The following is a 21656-nucleotide window of genomic DNA, read 5'->3' as shown; positions in this document are numbered from 1 at the left end:
ACTACATGTGCCTAGGGCAGGTAGATTAAATGCTACTAGTGGGCCTGCAGCACTGGTTGTGCCACCCACCTCAGTAGCCCCTTAACCCTGTCTCAGGCCTGCCATTGCAAGGCCTGTGTGTGCAGTTTCACTGCCACTTCGACTTGGCATTTAAAAGTACTTGCCAAGCCTAGAACTCCCCTTTTACTACATATAAGTCATCCCCAATGTGTGCCCTAGGTAACCCCTAGAGCAGGGTGCTGTGTAGGTAAAAGGCAGGACATGTACCTGTGTAGTTATATGTCCTGGTAGTGTAAAACTCCTAAATTCGTTTTTACACTACTGTGAGGCCTGCTCCTTTCATAGGCTAACATTGGGGCTGCCCTCATACACTGTTGAAGTGGCAGCTGCTGATCTGAAAGGAGCAGGAAGGTCATATTTAGTATGGCCAGAATGGTAATATAAAATCCTGCTGACTGGTGAAGTCGGATTTAATATTACTATTCTAGAAATGCCACTATTAGAAAGTGAGCATTTCTTTGCACTAAAATCTTGTTGTGCCCTTCAATCCACGTCTGGCTAGGTTTAGTTGACAGCTCCTTGTGCATTCACTCAGACACACCCCAAACACAGGGTACTCAGCCTCACTTGCATACATCTGCATTTTGAATGGGTCTTCCTGGGCTGGGAGGGTGGAGGGCCTGCCCTCACACAAAGGACTGCCACACCCCCTACTGGGACTCTGGCAGACAGGATTGAGCTGAAAGGGGGCTTGGTGCATTTCTTAGAGACTCTTTGAAGTCACCCCCACTTCAAAGGCACAACCTAGTATAAAATAGGGCCTTTGCCCTACCTCATCAGACACTTGCTGGAGAAGAAACCTGAACCAGAAACTACATCCTGCCAAGAAGAACTGCCTGGCTGCTCAAAGGACTCACCTGTCTGCTTTTCTACAAAGGCCTGCTGCCTTTCTGTTGGCCTGCTGCCTTGCTGAACTCTTGTCTGGTTGTAAAAGTGCTCTCCAAGGGCTTGGATAGAGCTTGCCTCCTGTTCCCTGAAGTCTCAAGACCAAAAAGACTTCTCTCTTCCTCTTGGACGCTCCGTGTGCCGAACTTTTCGACGTACAGCTTGTTCCGCGGCAAGAAAAACGCCGCACACCGACGCTGATCAACGCGACGTCTTCGGGACGACCGAAACTTTGACGCACGGCCTCGCAAGGACAACGCCGCCCGACTTCCCGGGAGAAATCGACGCGACGCCTGCCGTGAGATCAAAACTTTGACGCACGGCCTCGCAAGGACAACGCCGCCCGACTCCGCAGGAGAAATCGACGCGACGCCTGCTGTGAGATCGAAACTTTGACGCACGGCCTCGCAAGGACAATGCCGCCCGACTTTCCAGGAGAAATCGACGCAACGCCTGCCGTGAGATCAAAACTTTGACGCACGGCCTCGCAAGGACAACGCCGCCCGACTCCGCAGGAGAAATCGACGCGACGCCTGCCGTGAGATCGAAACTTCGACGCGCAGCCCCGCAGAACGATGCGCAGCCGGAAAACAAGCAGGAAAACCCACGCACAGACCCGGGACATCTGGTACTCCCCGCAAACCACAGTAAGAGACTGTCCGCGCGCCGGAAGACGACGCCCGACTCCCCACGTGGAAAATAACGATGCAAGTCCGTGTGTGCTGAGGAGAAATCGACGCACACACCAGTTTTCCACGCACCTCTTCTCCTGTGGCCCTCTGAGGAGATTTTCCACTAGAAACCAGGTACTTTGTGTTTGAAAGAGACTTTGTTTACTTTCTAAAGACTTAAGACACTTTCTATCACTTTTCAGTGATATCTTTACAAATTCGTATGGCAACTTTGATCGTTTTGACCTGAAGATACCCAGATAAATATTATATATTTTTCTAAACACTGTGTGGTGTATTTTTGTGGTGTTATGCTATGGTGTTGTATGATTTATTGCACAAATGCTTTACACATTGCCTTCTAAGTTAAGCCTGACTGCTCGTGCCAAGCTACCGGAGGGTGAGCACAGGCTGATTTTGGATTGTGTGTGACTTACCCTGACTAGATTGAGGGTTCTTGATTGGACAGAGGGCAACCTGACTGCCAACCAAAAACCCCATTTCTAACATTTAGCTATTAGCAATACAAATAAAGTTTGATATGGCTTTGCCAAGTTCTTTGTAATTAATTGTTTTAGATATATTCTGTAAAGTAGCCTCAGCGACCTTTACGTTGTTGGCAGTGGACAGCAGATGAAGAACCGTTGTAACCTCGGTTTTGAACTTTTTCTGGGACTAAAACAACTTTATCTTGAGGGGAGCTACTTGGTTAAGTGCTGCAGCTAAGGTGTACAAAAAGTTAAAAAGCTGTGTTGTGCTGCTAAAGTGATTTTTTTGTGAGCAGTTTGTTTTCTGACCTGTTCTTTCTAGTATTCTGCAACTCGGAAGCATTCTTTATGCGAGAGCATACATTGTTTACCTTTTCTTAAGAGTAACACAAAACAAATTACGCACGATTACAACATACTTGCCAAAGTCCCACTTTTTCAAGAAGTACACACAGTTTGAAAGAAAGGGTGGCAATTTTTCAAGGCCCCAGTGCTTCCTCTGCACCTCTTAATTCACAAAGTAAATAAAATAAATTAATTTAAGTAGATGAGACAATATTAGAGATATTTGAAGATGATAAATGTGACAAAAGTTCAGGTTTCAGGTTTTTAGGGTTGAGTTTGCAAGTGCTCCAACCTGTTGTAATCTCTCTGTGGGCTTTTAACCACGCCCACCCTTGCTATTCATATTTTGTTGTGCTTGTCCTAAAAGCTTAGTTTTAATTAGTGCATTTGTGAAATGTTCCTCTTTTGTGTTCTGAGTACCCTCCCCAGGCGATTTAACTAAGTGAACATTTCTGTTGGCCACCACACTATGTCACGCTTCCTCCTGTTACAGCGTGTGATGGCCCCTCCTCCGGTTTTGGTTTGCCTTTCATTCCAGCCGCGATCCTTTCTAGACATTCACATAGGGAGCCAATAACTCTCACGCTCATACTCGTGGCGACCATGGCGCTTTGAATGAGCTTGCTTCTGACAACTGCTTTACTTTTCATTTTAAATTTATGTGGCAAGAAAAGTCCAGTTCGGAATTTACAAGGCTAATAGCTCTAACTCGAGCAAACGCAAGGACCATTGCATAGCAAATGCTTGTTTTATTTGAATTCATCTGTTTGGCGTTAGCATAGAATAACACACATAAAATAAAAATAACACAGAATAAAATTAAGGGGACATATAAATTATTGCACAATAGGAGTGAGTGGAAAATCAGGAACGTCAGCTTTGTAGTCAGAAGCAAAGGGACACCAAAACATAAAGAATCAAGTCACAACACCGGATAGGCATTGGTGACAAACATATAAGGCGACACATCAGACAACAGCATCGACATTTGTGACTCATAAATCCATTATCGATGATAATTTACAGATCATCCAGTTTCCAAAGCCCTTATATCAAATGATGGAACGCTATATTCCTACATTTTAACCTACAATACCAATAGTTTTCAAACTTGTGTCAGATTCAGAAATAGACAATTGTAGATTGTCAGGAGTACTCGAATTACATGGCCGCGCTGTACATTTATAATTACAAGCCATCTAATTATATAGCAACTCAGATGTTTACTTTGGAAGAGAGGGACCCGGATCGAATCCCGGCTTTGACACAACTGAAAATTGTTTGATTCTGGGCGAATCACTTAATCCCCTAGTGATTAAAATGTGCATATGCCAAAGGTGTGAAGTGCAATTGTGTAATTGAAAGATGTAAATCCACACTTGATGTGCATGAAAGGCCATTTCTCAAGACGTCTATAATGTCCAGAGTTCCGCAGTTCCCCAGCTAGGCTTGCGCTACACAAATAGCATTACACACATCAAAGTGCCGGATGGAAACCTTGAAGACACTCCAGCTCATTAAAGCGTGTAGGGGCGACTCCTCGGGCATTTAAGACGCTCTCCAATGCTTCTTTCACCATTAAGCGTCTCTTTGTCTTGTCAGGGCGGCCAATTCTTTCTTTTCGTAGCACTTACGCTTGTTCAATGATCCCTGCGGCAGTAGGGACGGACGTGGGTACCCTTCTATCACATCCCCCATCAACCAGTAAGTTCTAAGTGGCACAGCCTGTGTGTGAGATGAGTCACTGCGAGTTTAGCTGCCTGTATCTAGCCCCCCTGGGCTATCCCCCTGCCCATTGGGCAACGAAGTGTTCCAAATTGCTCATGTCAAGATGAATCACGCGCAGTGCAAAGCAGGCCCGCTGAAAAGCCTTGGTGTCAGGATCGCGAGTCCGCGGAGGGATTTTGGCGTGAGAGGAACCATGGGACAAAAAGCTCCTGGAGAGGGTGTGCAAAGCCTCGTCCTATTTTTAGCTGCCGCTCAGCAGCAGCGGATGTCTTGCACTCTACCAGCAGAACAATATCTCTTTTTCTGAAAGTGCCTCAGGGAGCTTGTGCGGCATGGGACCACAGTCAGAGGACGGCTTCTCTCTGCTTTTCTGGCCATTGTTGCAGACACCTGCAGGCACTGACCATACAGTTTTCATTTTAGCTTTGTTAACTAACTCCAACCCTCTCAGAATGTAGATTAAATAACTAAAGCAAGGTATACAAAGTATACTATGTTGTACTGATCTCCGTCTCTTTACAACATACAAAGATGTACCAGATTTAAATTGATTATAATGACTTCGCCAGTAATAATTCATTGTTGCGCTTTCTCTTGACTGGCTGATACTCAGTCAATATTTCCAACATGTGTCTATGGACTCTACGTAAACTTCATAACATGAGAGCAAGTGATGGAGGACATATGGTGGACAAGGGACGTGAAGTATAACTAGAAGATTTTAAAATTAATTTCATAATCCTTTTAGAAACGAAATCGTGTTTTATTGTAGTGCAATATAATGATTTTATGTGCGTTTTAATATTGTCTAAAATATTCGTATAGAAATAATAAACCAATTATGTGAATTGCATAAGTACTTTTGGAAAATCTGCCACTTATTTTTTATTCAATTGGAGGTCGTAAAATTAGGGGATGTTTTCGCAAGTACATTTTATTGCATTACACTTCTTGACGAAAAATCAAGGACACATTTTGAAATATGAATATCTTGGCATCATAAAGAGTGGTTGTTTACATTATTAATACAAACCACAAGCCATTCAGGCAAATGACTCTGAATGTGGGCTAGGGAAAACAGAACGGCTATGCTAGTCTGTTGCCGTTTTTTATATTTTTGTGATGGTTTATACCGCTTTTAGTGTGTTTGCCTTGCAGATTTGAATGTCTTTCATGGGTTCTTGCAGCTTTTGCGTGTTTGTGCCGATCTCTTGAAACTTTGGACATGTCTAAAGATGGGCTGTTGCAGCTATTGTCATCTCTATGCTGAATGTTTGTAGCTTTAGGTCTGTAAATGCTGATCTCTTCTAACTTTTGGTATGTCTGTGCTCGGCTCTTACAACTTTCAGTGTGTTTGTGCTGACCTACTGCTGCTCTTGCTATTCTACCCTGATTTTGAAGCTTTTGGTATGTCTATGCTGGGCTCTTGCACGTTTTAGTGTGTATATGCTGAGCATTATGTTTTTTTTGGAATATCTGTGCTGAGCTCTTGTAGGCTTTGCTATACATGGAGCACTGTGTTTGTGTATACTGTGCTCTTGCAGTTTATGTGTGTATAGTTAGTGCTCGTTACATTTTTGCTGAATTCTTGCAGCTTTTCATATCCCTATGACGAGCTCTTGCAGCGGTTAGCATGTTTATGATCAGCTCTTCCAGTTTGCGGTGAGTCTAGGCTGTTTTTGCAGCTTTTGCTATCTCTGGGACGGGTCCATGCAGCCTCTAATATGTCTGTGCCGAGTTTTGCAACTTTCGTGGTGTCCGTCTTTTGTACATGCAGGTTTGGATATATTGTGGTGGAGCTCATGTATCTGTTGTGTTGATGCTGAGGTGATGTAGCTTTTGTTGTGTGGATACTGAGCCTTTGAACCTACTGTTATGTCTGTGTTGAGCCCTAGATATGTGCGTTACTGTAGCTTTTTGGTATATCTATGGTGGGCTCTTGCGGGTTTTGTGAGGTCAATGCTGAGCGCTTGTATCTTTTGGCATGTCACCATTGAGCTCTTATAGCTAATGGTATTTGTACTATACTGAGCTCTTGGGGCTTTTGGTATGTCTATGCTGGGCTCTTGCAGCTTTTGGGATATCACACAATGCTGAACTTTTTTAGTTTTGGAATGTCACTGCTGAGTTCCGCTCTTGTAGCTTTTGGTATGTTTATGGTAAGCAGCTTTTTTATGTCTATGACAGGCTTTTGCAGCAATTGTTATGTCTGTGTTGGGCTCTTCCACCTTTTGGGATGTCTATAGTGAGGTCTTGCAGCCTTCTGGTATGACTTGAGGAAGGACGTGCCTTTCGCTCGCTGCATTTTTTTAATTGAGTGGATCATAGGGCCTTGTTGATCTGCGTCCATGGCAGGGACAGGATAATTGAATGAACACCAGTGGACACGGGTAGAACATCTTATTATCTTGTATCCTAATACTGGTGATATTGTGGCTTTAGCACTGACTCTACAGCTGACAACCTGTGTATGTCTAAAGTACTGCCAAAGGGAAACTTGAAGAATAAAAAATACACACGAAAGTACGGGGTTCTCTAAAAGCGGACGTCGCGGATATTAGCGTAGCCCTGGGTTGTATGTATTCCTATTTGGAAGGGTAAAGTCAGTGGAATGTCAGTTGGAAATTACCGAGTGGAACAGCGAGGGGTGGGAAGAAAGGGATTTCCTTTTACGGACTAGGTGGTCTCACACACTATATAGTGTCATGCTTCATCATTTGACCACCTAGACCCACCCAGGTAGGACAGTGCCACCTGGGCGGACTCAACCTCACTGTTAAAGGAACAGGAGGGAGTGCGTAAATAAACTTGTTTCTGGAAAGATCGGGATCCAGCTAATCTACTGAAAAACTAAAAACACCTAAGCAGACACCTGTGAAGAGCAACAAATTTAATGGTGGTGTCTGACTGGTGTAGTTAAAAAGGGGGGTTGGGACACCTCTGTGAGGACAAGGACTCACAGGGTCACCTAACTAATTACTAGCCAACATGTTTCTGCCCTCAAAAGTGAGCCAATGAAGGTCTCGGGGCATTCGTCAGGGCCTAGGATCCCTACGTCTCACATTGGAGGGAAATACTCTATGGGGAAATCAAAGAGTGAGAAAATGAAAAATGAATGATCTACATTACCCAAGGAATTACCTTGAGGCGGCCTATGGGGAGAAAAACAATTAATTAGCACTCTGGTGGCACACAGCACTGCAAAACCAACCAACTACACACGTGTCAAGGGGATGCATTCATGCACGAAACACATATGTTCAAAAAAGGTAAAATACATGCGTGGAGTGACTGAGTGGGTATATCTACACAAGTGGACAGTCCTATCACTGCAGGGAATTATAGTTCTTACCCTTTTCTTAGAGGCAGCTAGCCTCTGGTATCCAGGAGGGGGAGTGTCCCCTTATAGTCACACACTAAGGGATAGAGATGAACATAAAGACGAAGTGAGGAGAGGAACAGAAGTAGGCAGAATAGATACAGAGGGAGCATTAGGGGGGGGAAAGCAAGTTCCCATTAGGAACCCACTATTACTGGTAGAAAAATACTGGTTAAGAGAAACCGAAGTGACTATAGACAAAAAAAGTAAGATTAAAAGCAATAAGGGCTTATCTGTGCTGCCTGTGATCCGGTATGCCACTCACTACATCAAAGGGGACGCTCGCCGTGCGCCTACTTCGTCCTCTCCTTGGACCGCTTATGACAAGTGGCTGAGGGAGAACGGTCTATTTATGGCTGTAAGAAATTCCAGGTGCGCCCTGTTAGCGCGTAAATTGGAGTTCAATTGATGTTAATCTCCGCCGCGGGCTTCTTTGCGTTACTAGCCTCGATATGATTGCCGTAATGGCGGGCGCACCGGCCAAGCCGGGGCGCCGGCATGAATGTGATCGAGTGCAAAGGCGGGCCTCTTTAGGTTGATGGCCTCGGTGTGCTTTACCGCACCCGCGGGCGCCCCAGCTGTGCCGGGGCGCCGGCATGAATGCGGGCGAGTGCAAGGGTGGGGCCCGAGCCGGAAGATTCCGGCCCGAGCGCCACCAGCGGAAGGCTCGCGTTTCCAGTGGCCGCTGGGAAATGTAGTTCCCAGCGGTCCCGTAGCCCAAAGGGCCAAGAAAGAAAGAAAAAAAAAAAAAAGAAGAGGAAAATGTGGGAAAGGATAAAGAAAAGGAAGGAGGGGGGGGGAAAAGAAGGGGGGACGAAAGAGAGGGAGGAGGGAGAAGGGGGAACAAAACGGACGGGGGAGTGTTGGGTGTTGTAGAAGAAATGCAACCGGGGGGGGGGGGAAAGAGAGACAGAACGGGAAGAAAAAGGAAAAGAGAGGGAGGGAGGGGGTGACAACCAGGGGGGGGGGGCAGTAGAAGAAAGGGGGGGGGAAAAACAAAAGGGGGGGGGAAAAAGGGGAGAGAAATAAAATTAAAAATAATAATGATAAATAAAACTAAAACTAAAAATAAAAAGGCGAGAAAAAGAGAGGAGAGCGGGAGATGAAGGATTTTCTTTTTAGGGGGAAACGAAGAAGAGGGAAAGATATGGATATTGTAGAAGAAATGCAACCAGGGGGGGGGGGGAAGGGGAAGAAAAAGATAGAGTAGAAGCGGACGGAAGAGAGGACTCATAAATTAGTCAGAGAAATCATTTATTGAGTGTGAACCAGGGGATCTCATCATTAAGACCATTGGTGTCCGTGTGTAATCTCCAGACCCAACGTTGTTCGGTCTGGAGCAATCTCTGTGTCATATTGGAGGACGATGGAGATAGTTGCTCAATGACCGTCCAGTTTAAGTCATCTGCCGAATGTTTTTCCAGAAGGAAGTGGTTAGTCAATTTAGTAGCCTCTCGTTTACAACGGATCGTACTCCTATGTTCACAGATTCTTGTGGCGACCTTTCTAGATGTCATTCCCACGTATTTAAGGTTACAGGGGCATCTAATCAAATATATCACGTTTTTGCTGTTACAGTTGGTTAGGGATCTTTGAGCCCATGGAGTCTTAAGGTCTAGGTCTATTGTGGTTGACTTTTTGGTGAAACAGCAGACACTGCAGTTGCCACATGGGTAGTGTCCTCTTGGTGGTGGGAGGCCCCATAGTGTGGTTTGTGTCGTTAGGGAATTGTTTTTTTCTTCTTTGGGTCTTGTGTGGACAACCATGTCCCGTATGTTTGTGGCTCTTTTAAACGCATGTAGTGGCTGCTGAAAAGGTAAACCACCAGATATAAGGATTTTCCACTCATCTTTGATGATTTTCTGAATCTTATTGGATAGTGGGTTAAAGGTAGTCACACACACAATTTGTTCAGTGTCAGACGTCCTAGTGCGTGGTTGTAGTAGTTGGTCCCTATTATTATTCCCCGCTCTTTTGTATGCTCTCTTCACCAAATGTGTGGGATAATCCTTGGTTTGCAGCTTACTAACCAATTTCTCAGCGTGTTTGCGGTAGTCTGTGAGGGTGGAACAATTCCGTCGTAGACGTAAAAATTGACCAACAGGGAGATTCTCCCTCAGGGACCTTGGGTGGAAGCTTTTGAATTGGAGCAGGTTATTCCGATCTGTGGGTTTATAATAGACCTCTGTGGCTAGAGCCCCATTGCTTTCATAGATTGATAGGTCAAGAAATGCTAGTTGGTTGTCACCTATGGTCATGGTGAAGTTCAGGAAAGGGTTAGCTGTATTTAACCAATTTACAAAATTCATCGCCTCATCTCTAGTTCCTGTCCAGACCAATAGAATGTCATCTATATATCGTTTCCAGAGTTTAATCTGCTGGAAAAACGGGTTGTCATCGTGGTTGACTACCTGTCTCTCAAAGTGATCAACATAGAGACATGCCAAGCTAGGTGCGAAAGTGCTACCCATAGATGTACCCTGTATTTGCAGGAAAAAGTTATCCTCAAACTTGAAATAGTTCCTTGTGAGAGCCAAATGTGCCAAGTCAAGTATGAAGTCAGGCGGTGTAGGTGACTCTCCTCTATTGGCTTCCAAAAGGTCGCTAATGACCTGCAGAGTGGCCTCCTGGGGAATGTTGGTGTATAGGGATTCTACATCCAGGGTGATCAACAGTTCTCTAGTTGTGTCAAAAGCCACAGAGTCTAATAAGACTAACACATCCGTCGTGTCTTTTAGGTAAGTAGGAATTCTTCTGACCAATGGCTGAAGGAAGAAATCCACAAATTGAGACAGGGGTTCTAGAACCGATCCGATCCCGGATACAATAGGTCTCCCTGGTGGGGGAATTTTCCCTTTATGCATTTTTGGGAGAATATAAAAATAGGGAATCCTAGGGTTAGCCTGTATCAGGAAGTCTGCCTCATGTCGAGTATTCCAGTCGTTCTCTATGCCCTTCATCACGAAAAAGGAAATTTCGTCTTGAATATCAGGTGTGGGGTCTCGAGATAAGCGTTTATAATGGTGGGTATTACCCAACAGACGTTCGCACTCATCTCTATACATTTTAAGTGGAGAAATTACCGTTGCTCCCCCTTTGTCTGCTGGTTTAATGATTATCATGGGGTCAGATGTCAGGCCTTTCAGAGCTGAAAGCTCGGCCGTACTCATATTCTGGTATGTTTTTTTGGTGGTCCCAGTAAGTGCGTTGACTTTTAGGGATACTGATTTCTCAAAAGCCAGGACCTCGGGGGGCATCTGTCCCGTGGTTGGGCAGAAAGTGGACTTTGGGCGTAGGCCAGTGTTTTTGTCTGAAGCCTCGTAATGTTTCTCCAAGAAGAACGTTTTCAAGCGTATCTTTCGAAACAAACCTGCTAGTTCTGTTCGGGTTTTAAATAAGTCAATTTTGGGCGTGGGCACAAAGTTTAAGCCCTTGTTTAGTGCCTTAGTTTCAATTTCACTCAGAACCCGGTTACTCAGATTGATAATGTTATCTGTTTGATTATCCGTCAGGCTCGTTACAGTGTTTTTCTCCCTTCTCCCTTCTCCCTCCTCCCTCTCTTTCGTCCCCCCTTCTTTTCCCCCCCCTCCTTCCTTTTCTTTATCCTTTCCCACATTTTCCTCTTCTTTTTTTTTTTTTCTTTCTTTCTTGGCCCTTTGGGCTACGGGACCGCTGGGAACTACATTTCCCAGCGGCCACTGGAAACGCGAGCCTTCCGCTGGTGGCGCTCGGGCCGGAATCTTCCGGCTCGGGCCCCACCCTTGCACTCGCCCGCATTCATGCCGGCGCCCCGGCACAGCTGGGGCGCCCGCGGGTGCGGTAAAGCACACCGAGGCCATCAACCTAAAGAGGCCCGCCTTTGCACTCGATCACATTCATGCCGGCGCCCCGGCTTGGCCGGTGCGCCCGCCATTACGGCAATCATATCGAGGCTAGTAACGCAAAGAAGCCCGCGGCGGAGATTAACATCAATTGAACTCCAATTTACGCGCTAACAGGGCACACCTGGAATTTCTTACAGCCATAAATAGACCGTTCTCCCTCAGCCACTTGTCACAAGCGGTCCAAGGAGAGGACGAAGTAGGCGCACGGCGAGCGTCCCCTTTGATGTAGTGAGTGGCATACCGGATCACAGGCAGCACAGATAAGCCCTTATTGCTTTTAATCTTACTTTTTTTGTCTATAGTCACTTCGGTTTCTCTTAACCAGTATTTTTCTACCAGCAATAGTGGGTTCCTAATGGGAACTTGCTTTCCCCCCCCTAATGCTCCCTCTGTATCTATTCTGCCTACTTCTGTTCCTCTCCTCACTTCGTCTTTATGTTCATCTCTATCCCTTAGTGTGTGACTATAAGGGGACACTCCCCCTCCTGGATACCAGAGGCTAGCTGCCTCTAAGAAAAGGGTAAGAACTATAATTCCCTGCAGTGATAGGACTGTCCACTTGTGTAGATATACCCACTCAGTCACTCCACGCATGTATTTTACCTTTTTTGAACATATGTGTTTCGTGCATGAATGCATCCCCTTGACACGTGTGTAGTTGGTTGGTTTTGCAGTGCTGTGTGCCACCAGAGTGCTAATTAATTGTTTTTCTCCCCATAGGCCGCCTCAAGGTAATTCCTTGGGTAATGTAGATCATTCATTTTTCATTTTCTCACTCTTTGATTTCCCCATAGAGTATTTCCCTCCAACGTGAGACGTAGGGATCCTAGGCCCTGACGAATGCCCCGAGACCTTCATTGGCTCACTTTTGAGGGCAGAAACATGTTGGCTAGTAATTAGTTAGGTGACCCTGTGAGTCCTTGTCCTCACAGAGGTGTCCCAACCCCCCTTTTTAACTACACCAGTCAGACACCACCATTAAATTTGTTGCTCTTCACAGGTGTCTGCTTAGGTGTTTTTAGTTTTTCAGTAGATTAGCTGGATCCCGATCTTTCCAGAAACAAGTTTATTTACGCACTCCCTCCTGTTCCTTTAACAGTGAGGTTGAGTCCGCCCAGGTGGCACTGTCCTACCTGGGTGGGTCTAGGTGGTCAAATGATGAAGCATGACACTATATAGTGTGTGAGACCACCTAGTCCGTAAAAGGAAATCCCTTTCTTCCCACCCCTCGCTGTTCCACTCGGTAATTTCCAACTGACATTCCACTGACTTTACCCTTCCAAATAGGAATACATACAACCCAGGGCTACGCTAATATCCGCGACGTCCGCTTTTAGAGAACCCCGTACTTTCGTGTGTATTTTGAATTATAGGGAGCTAAGTACGGAGTGTTCCTCCATATTTATCCCCCCTCCTCCCTCTTCCTCTCTCCATGTGTAATGAAACTTGAAGAATAGTCAACACAACCTGAATGCAAACTGTTTTTTTCTGCCGACAGGACTGCTTCCAGATTCTGATCCATAAAGAAGTAAGATTACCCCGTGCCTCACAGCAATCAAGATGTGTGCGAACCACCTCACTGAACGGTGAAAGGTATTCAGAAGACCCTCAAGACGTCAATGGAACCAAGTTTAGGGCTTGCTGGAGGAAAGCTTGTCTCTTGTGAGTTAGTGGCTTCCTCACAATCTCCAAAGAGCCCTGCTGCCTTGTGGCTGACATATCTAAGCTGTCTCTGAAGCCATTATCACCAGGAGGGAGGACACAAAGAGAAAGACAGGAGTGCAAGAGAAGGCAGAAGGCCAAGGGAAGGAGCCTGAGTCACTAGATTCAAAGGACCATTTTTCTCTGGCTTGGAACCCTTTAAGCTGTCACCCTGGAGTCGTGGAAGAGATGGAATGAAGGCAGAATGGTGTGGTGTGAGAAGGGGGTCCAGATCCTGCTGACCACGGTGGGGGCCTTTGCAGCATTTGGCCTTATGACGATAGCCATTGGCACAGACTATTGGCTCTATGCGAGAGCCTTTATTTGTAACACCACCAACATTTCTAGTGAGGACACACCACTGAAAGACAAGAAGGACCCTGGAGGGCTCACCCATTCCGGCCTCTGGAGGATCTGCTGCTTAGAAGGTAATGTTCACAATGCCATTTATACACATCCCAGAGTGCACCTGAACTTTCTTCTGAAATGTGATATATTACTCTGCATGACCAATTGCTCCTCCTACTTCTCTCTCTAGTTCTTCACTCTTTTGATGATTGCATACACCCTCTCCCATGCTACTTCCCACAAAAAATACCATTGCAAATCACATAGTCGCAAGTTGTGCGTATTTGCAGAGACATCCAACTACGGGACGAGCATGGACATTTACCTCTACATTATGAACAATTGTCATGCATAATCTCTAGATTTTTCAAACGTCTACATGAGATCCAGTCCATAGTACATGAGGCAGAAGAAAACTCTCTCACTCGCTCAATTTCTTATTCACTCACACTCTTGCCCCAAACTACTCTACAAACGACTTTATGTCGCTCATGCACTTATTCACTTGACTCAGTGAATGACCTTACTTTCGCTCGCTCTCACATAATGACTGACTTTTGAAGTCATAATATTGTCGAACCAAGGCACACCATGAAAGTCCACTCCTTCTTGTCGTCGATATAAAAAACCAGTAGTTCGAGGTAAGTATAAGATAGCAGTTCTTTATTGCTCCTTCCAATAGTTCATGAAGAAAACAGACATCATAAGTCCAGGAATGCAACAACCAACACGTGTTTCGTCAATAAGACTTTTTCAAGGCCCAAGCATAGACATGCATACATAATGTCCAAGTTATGTTTTAGGTAAAATAGATGGTTGTAGTACGGAGAAAAAACATTAACAATGTGGAGAATATGTCCATAGACATTCGTCCTGCAAAACTAGATAACCCATACAACCTTGATAAGCCTTTGAGCATGAGAACCAACGTATGTATGATACAAATTTTTCTCCTTACTACAACCATCTATTTTACCTACAACATAACTTGGACATTATGTATGCATGTCTATGCTCGGGCCTTGAAAAAGTCTTGCTGACGAAACACGTGTTGGCTGTTGCATTCCTGGACTTATGATGTCTGTTTTCTTCATGAACTATTGGAAGGAGCAATAAAGAACTGCTATCTTATACATACCTCTAACTACTGTTTTTTGATATCTTCGACAAGAAGGAATGGACTTTCATGGTGTGCCCTGGTTCGATAATATTATGTTTTGAAGTGTCTTTGGTGTTTTCCAATCAACAAGACTGCATTCCTGGCTTCCTGGTGGCTGGATGCTTACTAGTGTTGGCACCCGCTACAGTACCTTTTTATATCGGTACATTTTTTCTGCTGTTTCTTAATTCACTCCATACAAAAGGTAGTGCAAACCTACTACACAGCCACCTTGTCCTCTGTAATTTGACTTTTGAAGTCAGATGTCTGCTTATTTCCTTCTCAACTCACTCACCCATTCACAGACCACTCACTCACTCACACACTGACGTTTACACAGTTACACAGTTGTCCACTCTTTCATTCACTCACTCGCTCTTTCATGTGTTTACATGGTTAATAATTTTACACACCTGTATACTCACTTATTAACTAATTGACTCACCCACCTAATCATTCACTTACCTACGAAGATTGAAAAATATAAATGGTTTAATGTGCATGTATCTTAACCCATTTAAATTGTATTTTCTCCTTAAAAAATACCTTTGATTGTAAATATAGTTTTAGGAATTTTCAATGATTAACTTAAAGATGTGATTTGTGATTTTACTCACTCAGCTGCTGAAACGTTTAGTAAACTCTCTCACTGGCTGACTCACATGCTCAAATTCCACTGCCCACTGTAGTGTCCTACCAGTGATGTCCCAAGCAGTTAATCCATGACCACATGCACTCTGCTATCCCATGGGTGGTAGTTCTAGTCCATACATGCCCAATGTAGTGTGAATGTATCAATGATTGGACGACACAATGTTGAGCTTCAACCTATTTTTTATTAGCCTACAATTACAGGAGCTCAGGCAGCTCCAACCTTCACTGTCCCTTCCTATCGCGATCTGCCCTGACTTCTCCCTTTCCGGTTCCCTTGCTGCTTTCCCTTCCAAGGATTCTTTTCACCACAAGGGTCCTAACACGTTTGTGTTATAGCACAGTTTCAACATTACATTTCCTCCCACTTGCAAAGCTGATTCTTACTGAGATGTGAGTCTTTCAATTTCTTAAACGAGAGGAGCAGGTCTCCAAAATGTTTGCTATGACAAGCAAAAAGAACTTGGTTCCATCAGCTGCACTGAGACAGGAGAGGTGTGTGATTCACGACTTCTCGCTGGTTCCCGATTTACTTTGAGGGTATTGTTTTTCGGGTTGAACTGTGTTGGAAATGGTCCTTTTTGCAGCATTATTCCCAAACCTTTTGCTTTCCTCCTCCTATTTTTCTGACTCTCTTATTGCTGGCTTTCTGGACACCCTACTTCTATTTAACAGTGCTAAAGTGCTTGTGCTCTCCCCCCCAAATCTTGGTATGATTGGCTTACACCTGTTTGGCATATTTATATACCTGTAAGTCCCTTATAAAGTGGTATACCGTGTACGCAGGAAATGTGAATTAAATGCTACTAATGGGCCTGCAGCTCTGATTGCTTCACCCACAGAAGTAGCCTTTCAAACATGTCTCAGGCCTGCCACTGCAGCCCCTGCATGTGCACTTTACATCCATATTAAGGGAGCAATTCATACTAGTTGCTAAGGCCTAAACTCCCCTTTTAGTAAACCTAAGCCACCCCAAGCTAGGCCCTAGGTAGCCCTATGGCCAGGGTGCTGTGTATGCACTTTTATGTTTTACATGTCCTAGCAGTGGCAAACAGCCTATTTCATTTTCCACTAGTGACAGCGGCTGTCCTTCTCATAGGTTAGCATTGGTAATTCCTTTATATATTTTAAAGTGTTCATTTCTGATCTGAAAGGAGTACCATGGGCATGTTTGGTATGTTTGGAATGGTAGTGAGAAATCCTGCTTACTGATGTAGTTGGATTTTACATTACTATTTTGGAAATGCCAGTTTTACAAGTGGCCACTTCTCTGTGCTTATAATTCTATGTGCTTTGCTACTTGACTTGGATCCACATTTGGGGCTGAGTGACAGCTACACTTTGTGCATACTTTCCAGAAAGCCACAACAGAGGAGGGGCTATGTGTGACAGGGAAGGCATCTGCATCCATCTGCATACTGATAGTCTTCCTGGGCTGGGAGAGAGGGAGACGGGGCACACTTATATTTGTATAGGCTGTGTCCCTGCCTCACACAGTGGACTGAATTACCCCCTATGGATGTCTGGAGCCAGGGCTGGGTTGAAAGGAGTTGTGTTACACTTACAAGAGTCCCTTTGAAGTCACCATCAGAACAAAAACATTTTGGAGTATAAGTACAGGCAACATGACCCCATAATTTTAAGAGCACTTTTGAAACTGAGGCTGGACCTCTGTCAGAAGGACTGCTGTGCTACCCCAAAGGACTCAACTGGACTGCTCTTCCTCTGTTGCCCTCCTAGCTGATAGTGTTGGGTGGCATAAAGGACTCACTGGATTGCTTTTCTGCTTGTTGCCCTGCTGCCCGCTGCTCCCTGACTTTGTCCCCACTGGACACTGCTGAGTGGCCAGGAGAAACCACTATCCTTGCCATCTGTTGTACCAGGAAGAGCTGGTCTGCTTGCCCTCTGCTGCCTGTTGTGTGTCCCACCCAAGTGTCCTCCTGGGACTAGGCTGCTCCAGAATTGGCACCCTCAGTGACTGCAGTGATCTGCCGAAAGGTATTGTGGGGAAGAGGGTTTGCGGGAGAGAAGTTGCTGCCCAGTGGGTCCTTCGCGGGTGACCTAGCCTGTTTGAGCGGGGCAGTGCTTCCTGGCCTGTGAGAGCGGGGTTGTGTTACAGCAGTTGCATTGCAGGGCCATGGGCATCTGCACTGGTAAGTCTGCATGGGGGGCCGTTGAGGATCGCCTGCTGACTCCCCCAGTGTGTGCTCCCACCCCACCTTGCATGAGGCATACCTTGCATGCACTAGGACCAGAGGTCCACATTCCGGGGTTGCGCCAGGAGGGTGGCATACAATCACTTCCAGGCTCTTGTGTATTTTAGAAAGAATCTGGGGTACCATATAAACCCTGATATCGGTGCAGAGGTTTCTGTGTCCTCTGCACTGCATATGTTCCTGTTTCCCGGTAGCGTGAAATAACTACCATACCTCTACTAATAGAAGGGCAGGTGGTCTTAGATCAACACTTTCCTTCTGGGAACCATATGTTTTCTTCTGCTGTCTTTGTATTCCCAAAGTATGTATGATATATATCAGTTGTTGCTCCTAATGACCAAGCTAGCAAAGACTATTCCAGCAAGGGCATAATATGCACTGCATATATGTTTTATGATTTTTACTTCCTGACGTGGGTTGTTGGGTGCCCTAATGACCAGAATAACCAGTACCATGTCAGTAACTTGCATTACATGCGCAACCTTTATGATTCATGTCGCTTTTTGGTCTAGCAAGATGTAGACAATATTGAAACACATTTTGATGTAAACCTGTGTGGAGTCTCTTTTGTAGTTTGTTTATTGTATCATTGGTGTGAGTTTGTTGCCCAAACGCTTTCCACATAGCCTCTGGGGATAAGCCTGACTGCTCTGCACCAAGCTACCAGGAGGGTAAGCACAAGTTATTTTTGGTGTGTAACTGACTCTCGGGACTAGAGTGTTGGATTCTGCCTGGCTTAGGTGCATACCCTAGCCAACCTAAAACCCCATTTCTAACAGCGTCAACTGCTTGGTGTTGGGATCACACTTTTTGAAGTGAGAGGCGTTTCAAGTTATTCTCTTGTCATTAGAGACAGCAGTGACCATAGTTCCTTTTAGATTAGTCACATGCAGCAGATGTTCATAACACCGACTGTTTGTCCTTTTTCTTTGTTCTTGTCTGACTAGTACCCAGTCTCTTTCCTGGACACTAGGTGTTCTTGCTTTCCGGTGAGTGTCCTCATATTCCTTCATTTTGGCCGTTTTAGTATAATCTAGCTTGCCAGTTCTTTATGGCCAGGAGCCTGAGAGCCACAGCTGGAAGGATTTTCCCATGTAAGGATTGTCGTGTGCACAGTGTGGCCCAGCATCAGAGTGGATAGACATAAGATTGCAGCACTTCATTCAGAGCTATTTGGACATCTCGCCTTGTCAATTCGGCTTATTGTATGTTTTTTTTAACCTGGGCATAATCCTCTCCAGCATCCCATTGGCTTGATGCCAGATGGGAGTGATCTTCCGATGTCTGAAGTTGAGGTGACTGGCAAATTCAGAAAATTCATGTCTGTTAAATAGAGGCCCGTTGGAAGGGTCACCCCCAAACTTTTTGCCTTCCTCCTCTTCTTTTCTGACCTCATTTTTGCTGGCTTGAGGACTCTTGGCACTTTACCACTGTGAAACGGTGCTAAAGTGCAGGTGCTCTCTCCCTGAAAACATGGTAACATTGGCTCATACCCAAATGGCATATTTAATTTACTTGTAAGTCCCTAGTAAAGTGCAATATATGTGCCCAGGGTCTGTAAATTAAATGCTACTAGTGGGCCTGCAGCACTGATTGTGCCACCCACATAAGCAGCCCCTTAACCATGTCCCAGGCCTGCCATTGCCAAGCCTGTGTGTGTGGTTTCACTGCCACTTTGACCTGGCATTTAAAATTACTTGCCACGCCTTAAACTGCCCTTTTTCTACATATATCACCCCTAAGGTAGGCCCTAGGTAACCAACTTTTATGTAGGTAAAAGACAGGACATGTACATATGCGTTTTTCATGTCCTGGTAGTGAAAAACTCATGAATTCGTTTTCCACTACTGTAAGGCCTGCTCCTCCCATAGACAAGCATTAGAACTGCCCTCAAATACCTTTAAGTGGAAGATTCTGATCTGAAAGGAGTAGCCTCCTCATATTCAGTATTGCCAGAATGGTAACAGAAAGTCTGGTGAAGTTTGATTTAACATTACTATTTTAGAAATGCCACTTTTAGAAAGTGGGCATTTCTCATCACTTACTGATATCTGTGCCTCACAGCCTGTCTCTAATCCATGTCTGGTCTGTTATGGCTGACAGCTCCCCTTGTGCATTCCACCCAGACAGCCATAAACACAGGACACTCAGTAACATCTGCATTCTTCTGCATACTGAATGGGTCTCTCTGGGCAGGAAGGGTGGAGGGGCTCTCTCTTACATTTCAAAGGCCAGTGGTCTGCCCTCACACAAAGGACTGATATCCCCTCAAAGGGATCCTGGCTGACCAGACTAGGCTGTAAGGGGAACTTGTGCACTTCAAACCCACTCTTTGAAGTTTACCGCACTTCAAAGGCATTTTTGGGTATATAAACTGGGTCTCTGACCCCACCAAATCTGCCACTTATGGACCTACACCTGTACCCAATTAGAGGAACTGCCTGGCTGCCCAAAGGACTCACCTTGACTGCTTTGCTGAGTAGGACTGCTGCCCTGCTTGTTGCCCTTCGGGCTTCTGATTCTGCTGGAAGTACTCTGCCTTCCTCCTGAAGTGCTCTCCAAGGGCTTGGATTGAGCTTGCCTCCTGTTTCTGAAGTCCCAGGGCCAACAAAGACTTCACCTCTTCAAGAAAATCGCCTGCAGAAATCGTTGCAAAAGCCTGCATTGCGGCTGAGAAATCACCGCATCTCTGACTGGAATGACGCAGCACTGACATTCCAACTTAAATTTGATGCAGCGCCTGCCTTGCGACTCAAAATTCGATGCATTACCTACTGATCGATGCAGCGCCTGCTCCTTCTACCAGCGCATCAAGAATTTTCAGCGCAGCATCCGTGGGTGTCAAAATATCCTCGCATCGCAGAAAGGAACCAAGACTGCGCACCTGAAAAATGAAGCAACCCCTTGCAGCGTGGAAAGAAACGACTCATTGTCTGTGCCGGAAAATCCAATGGAACATCTTATTTTTCCACTCATCTCCTCCTCTGCTGTCCTTGTGCATCGTTATTTTTGACGCATCCCAGGAACTGTATGTTACAAAGAAATATTGATTTCTAAGGATTGAGGCTCTTTTAAAACTTGTAAAAGTGATATTTCAACTTGTGCTCATTGGATCTTTGTAATTTTGACCTTATTTTATTCAGATACATATTATCTATTTTTCTAAACCTGTGTGGTGTTTTTTGTGTGTTTTCACTGTGTTATTGTATGATTTATTGCACAAGTACTTTACAGATTGCCTTCTAAGTTAAGCCTGACTGCTCAGTGCAAAGCTACAGGAGGGTGGGCACAGGATCATTTTGGATGTGTTGTGACTTAGCCTGACTATGATTGTGGTCCCTACTTGGACAAGGGTGTATCCCTCTGCCAACTAGAGACCCAATTTCTAACAAGGACCATTGTACGTTTTAACCACTTAGGGAGGCCCCAAGCTGTAGATACTTCACCCAGTACTGGTATGATGACAGCCACCTTGGTAGATGGCACTTGTTGGGCAATTGGGAATGTCTAATATTCATCCATTATGACAATTATGTATTTCCCTGACTGAAGAGGACCAAAGATGGCAACTGCTGTATGTTGCCATATGCCTTCCGGCAGTTTGGATGTTTATAGGACAAGGGTGGTTCTTCTCAACTGACAAGGTGACATTGATGGCAGTCTTTGAGTCTGGCTTTGATCATCAGGTCAAGAGAGGGGAACCAGACTTGTTCCCGTAATGCCTTTTTTGTGGCCACCATGCCCCTGTGTCCTTCATGTGCCAAGCTGACCAATCCTTGATGCAGTTTTTTTAGTATGTGTTAGACTTTTCATCCTTGGCATGGTCTCCCTTAACGTTTTGCCTCTGTTCCCCAGGTTGTTGATGTGCGCTGGACTCTGATTTTGCTGTTTTTGTTACTCTGGGCACTTTACCACTGCTAACCAATGCTAAAGTGCAAGTGCTCCTTTACAAAATGTGTATGTAATTGGCTTATCCATGATTGGCATATTTGATTTGTTAGTAAGTCCCAAGTACAGTGCACTAGAGGTGCCCAGGGCCTGTAAATCAAATACTACTAGTGGGCCTGCAGCACCGGTTGTACCACCCACATAAGTAGCTCTGTAATCATGTCTCAGACCTGCCACTGTAGTGTCTGTGTGT

The 21656-nt window shown here is 45.1% G+C and overlaps 1 protein-coding gene across 1 annotated transcript in view; it reads left to right on the top strand.

Moving 5' to 3' along the window:
- CACNG8 (calcium voltage-gated channel auxiliary subunit gamma 8) overlaps positions 1–21656 on the top strand; it is a 298182-nt gene that overhangs the window by 165787 nt on the left and 110739 nt on the right. Inside the window, exon 2 of the mRNA XM_069200664.1 lies at positions 12939–13569. Coding sequence (XP_069056765.1) covers positions 13347–13569 — 223 coding nt within the window. The 5' untranslated portion in view covers positions 12939–13346. The remainder of the gene's footprint in view (positions 1–12938; positions 13570–21656) is intronic.

The sequence above is a fragment of the Pleurodeles waltl genome, chromosome 7 (genome assembly GCF_031143425.1).
Source record: "Pleurodeles waltl isolate 20211129_DDA chromosome 7, aPleWal1.hap1.20221129, whole genome shotgun sequence".
NCBI lineage: Eukaryota > Metazoa > Chordata > Amphibia > Caudata > Salamandridae > Pleurodeles > Pleurodeles waltl.
Note: the sequence above shows the minus strand (reverse complement) of the source record. Positions and strands in the feature narration are given on the sequence as shown.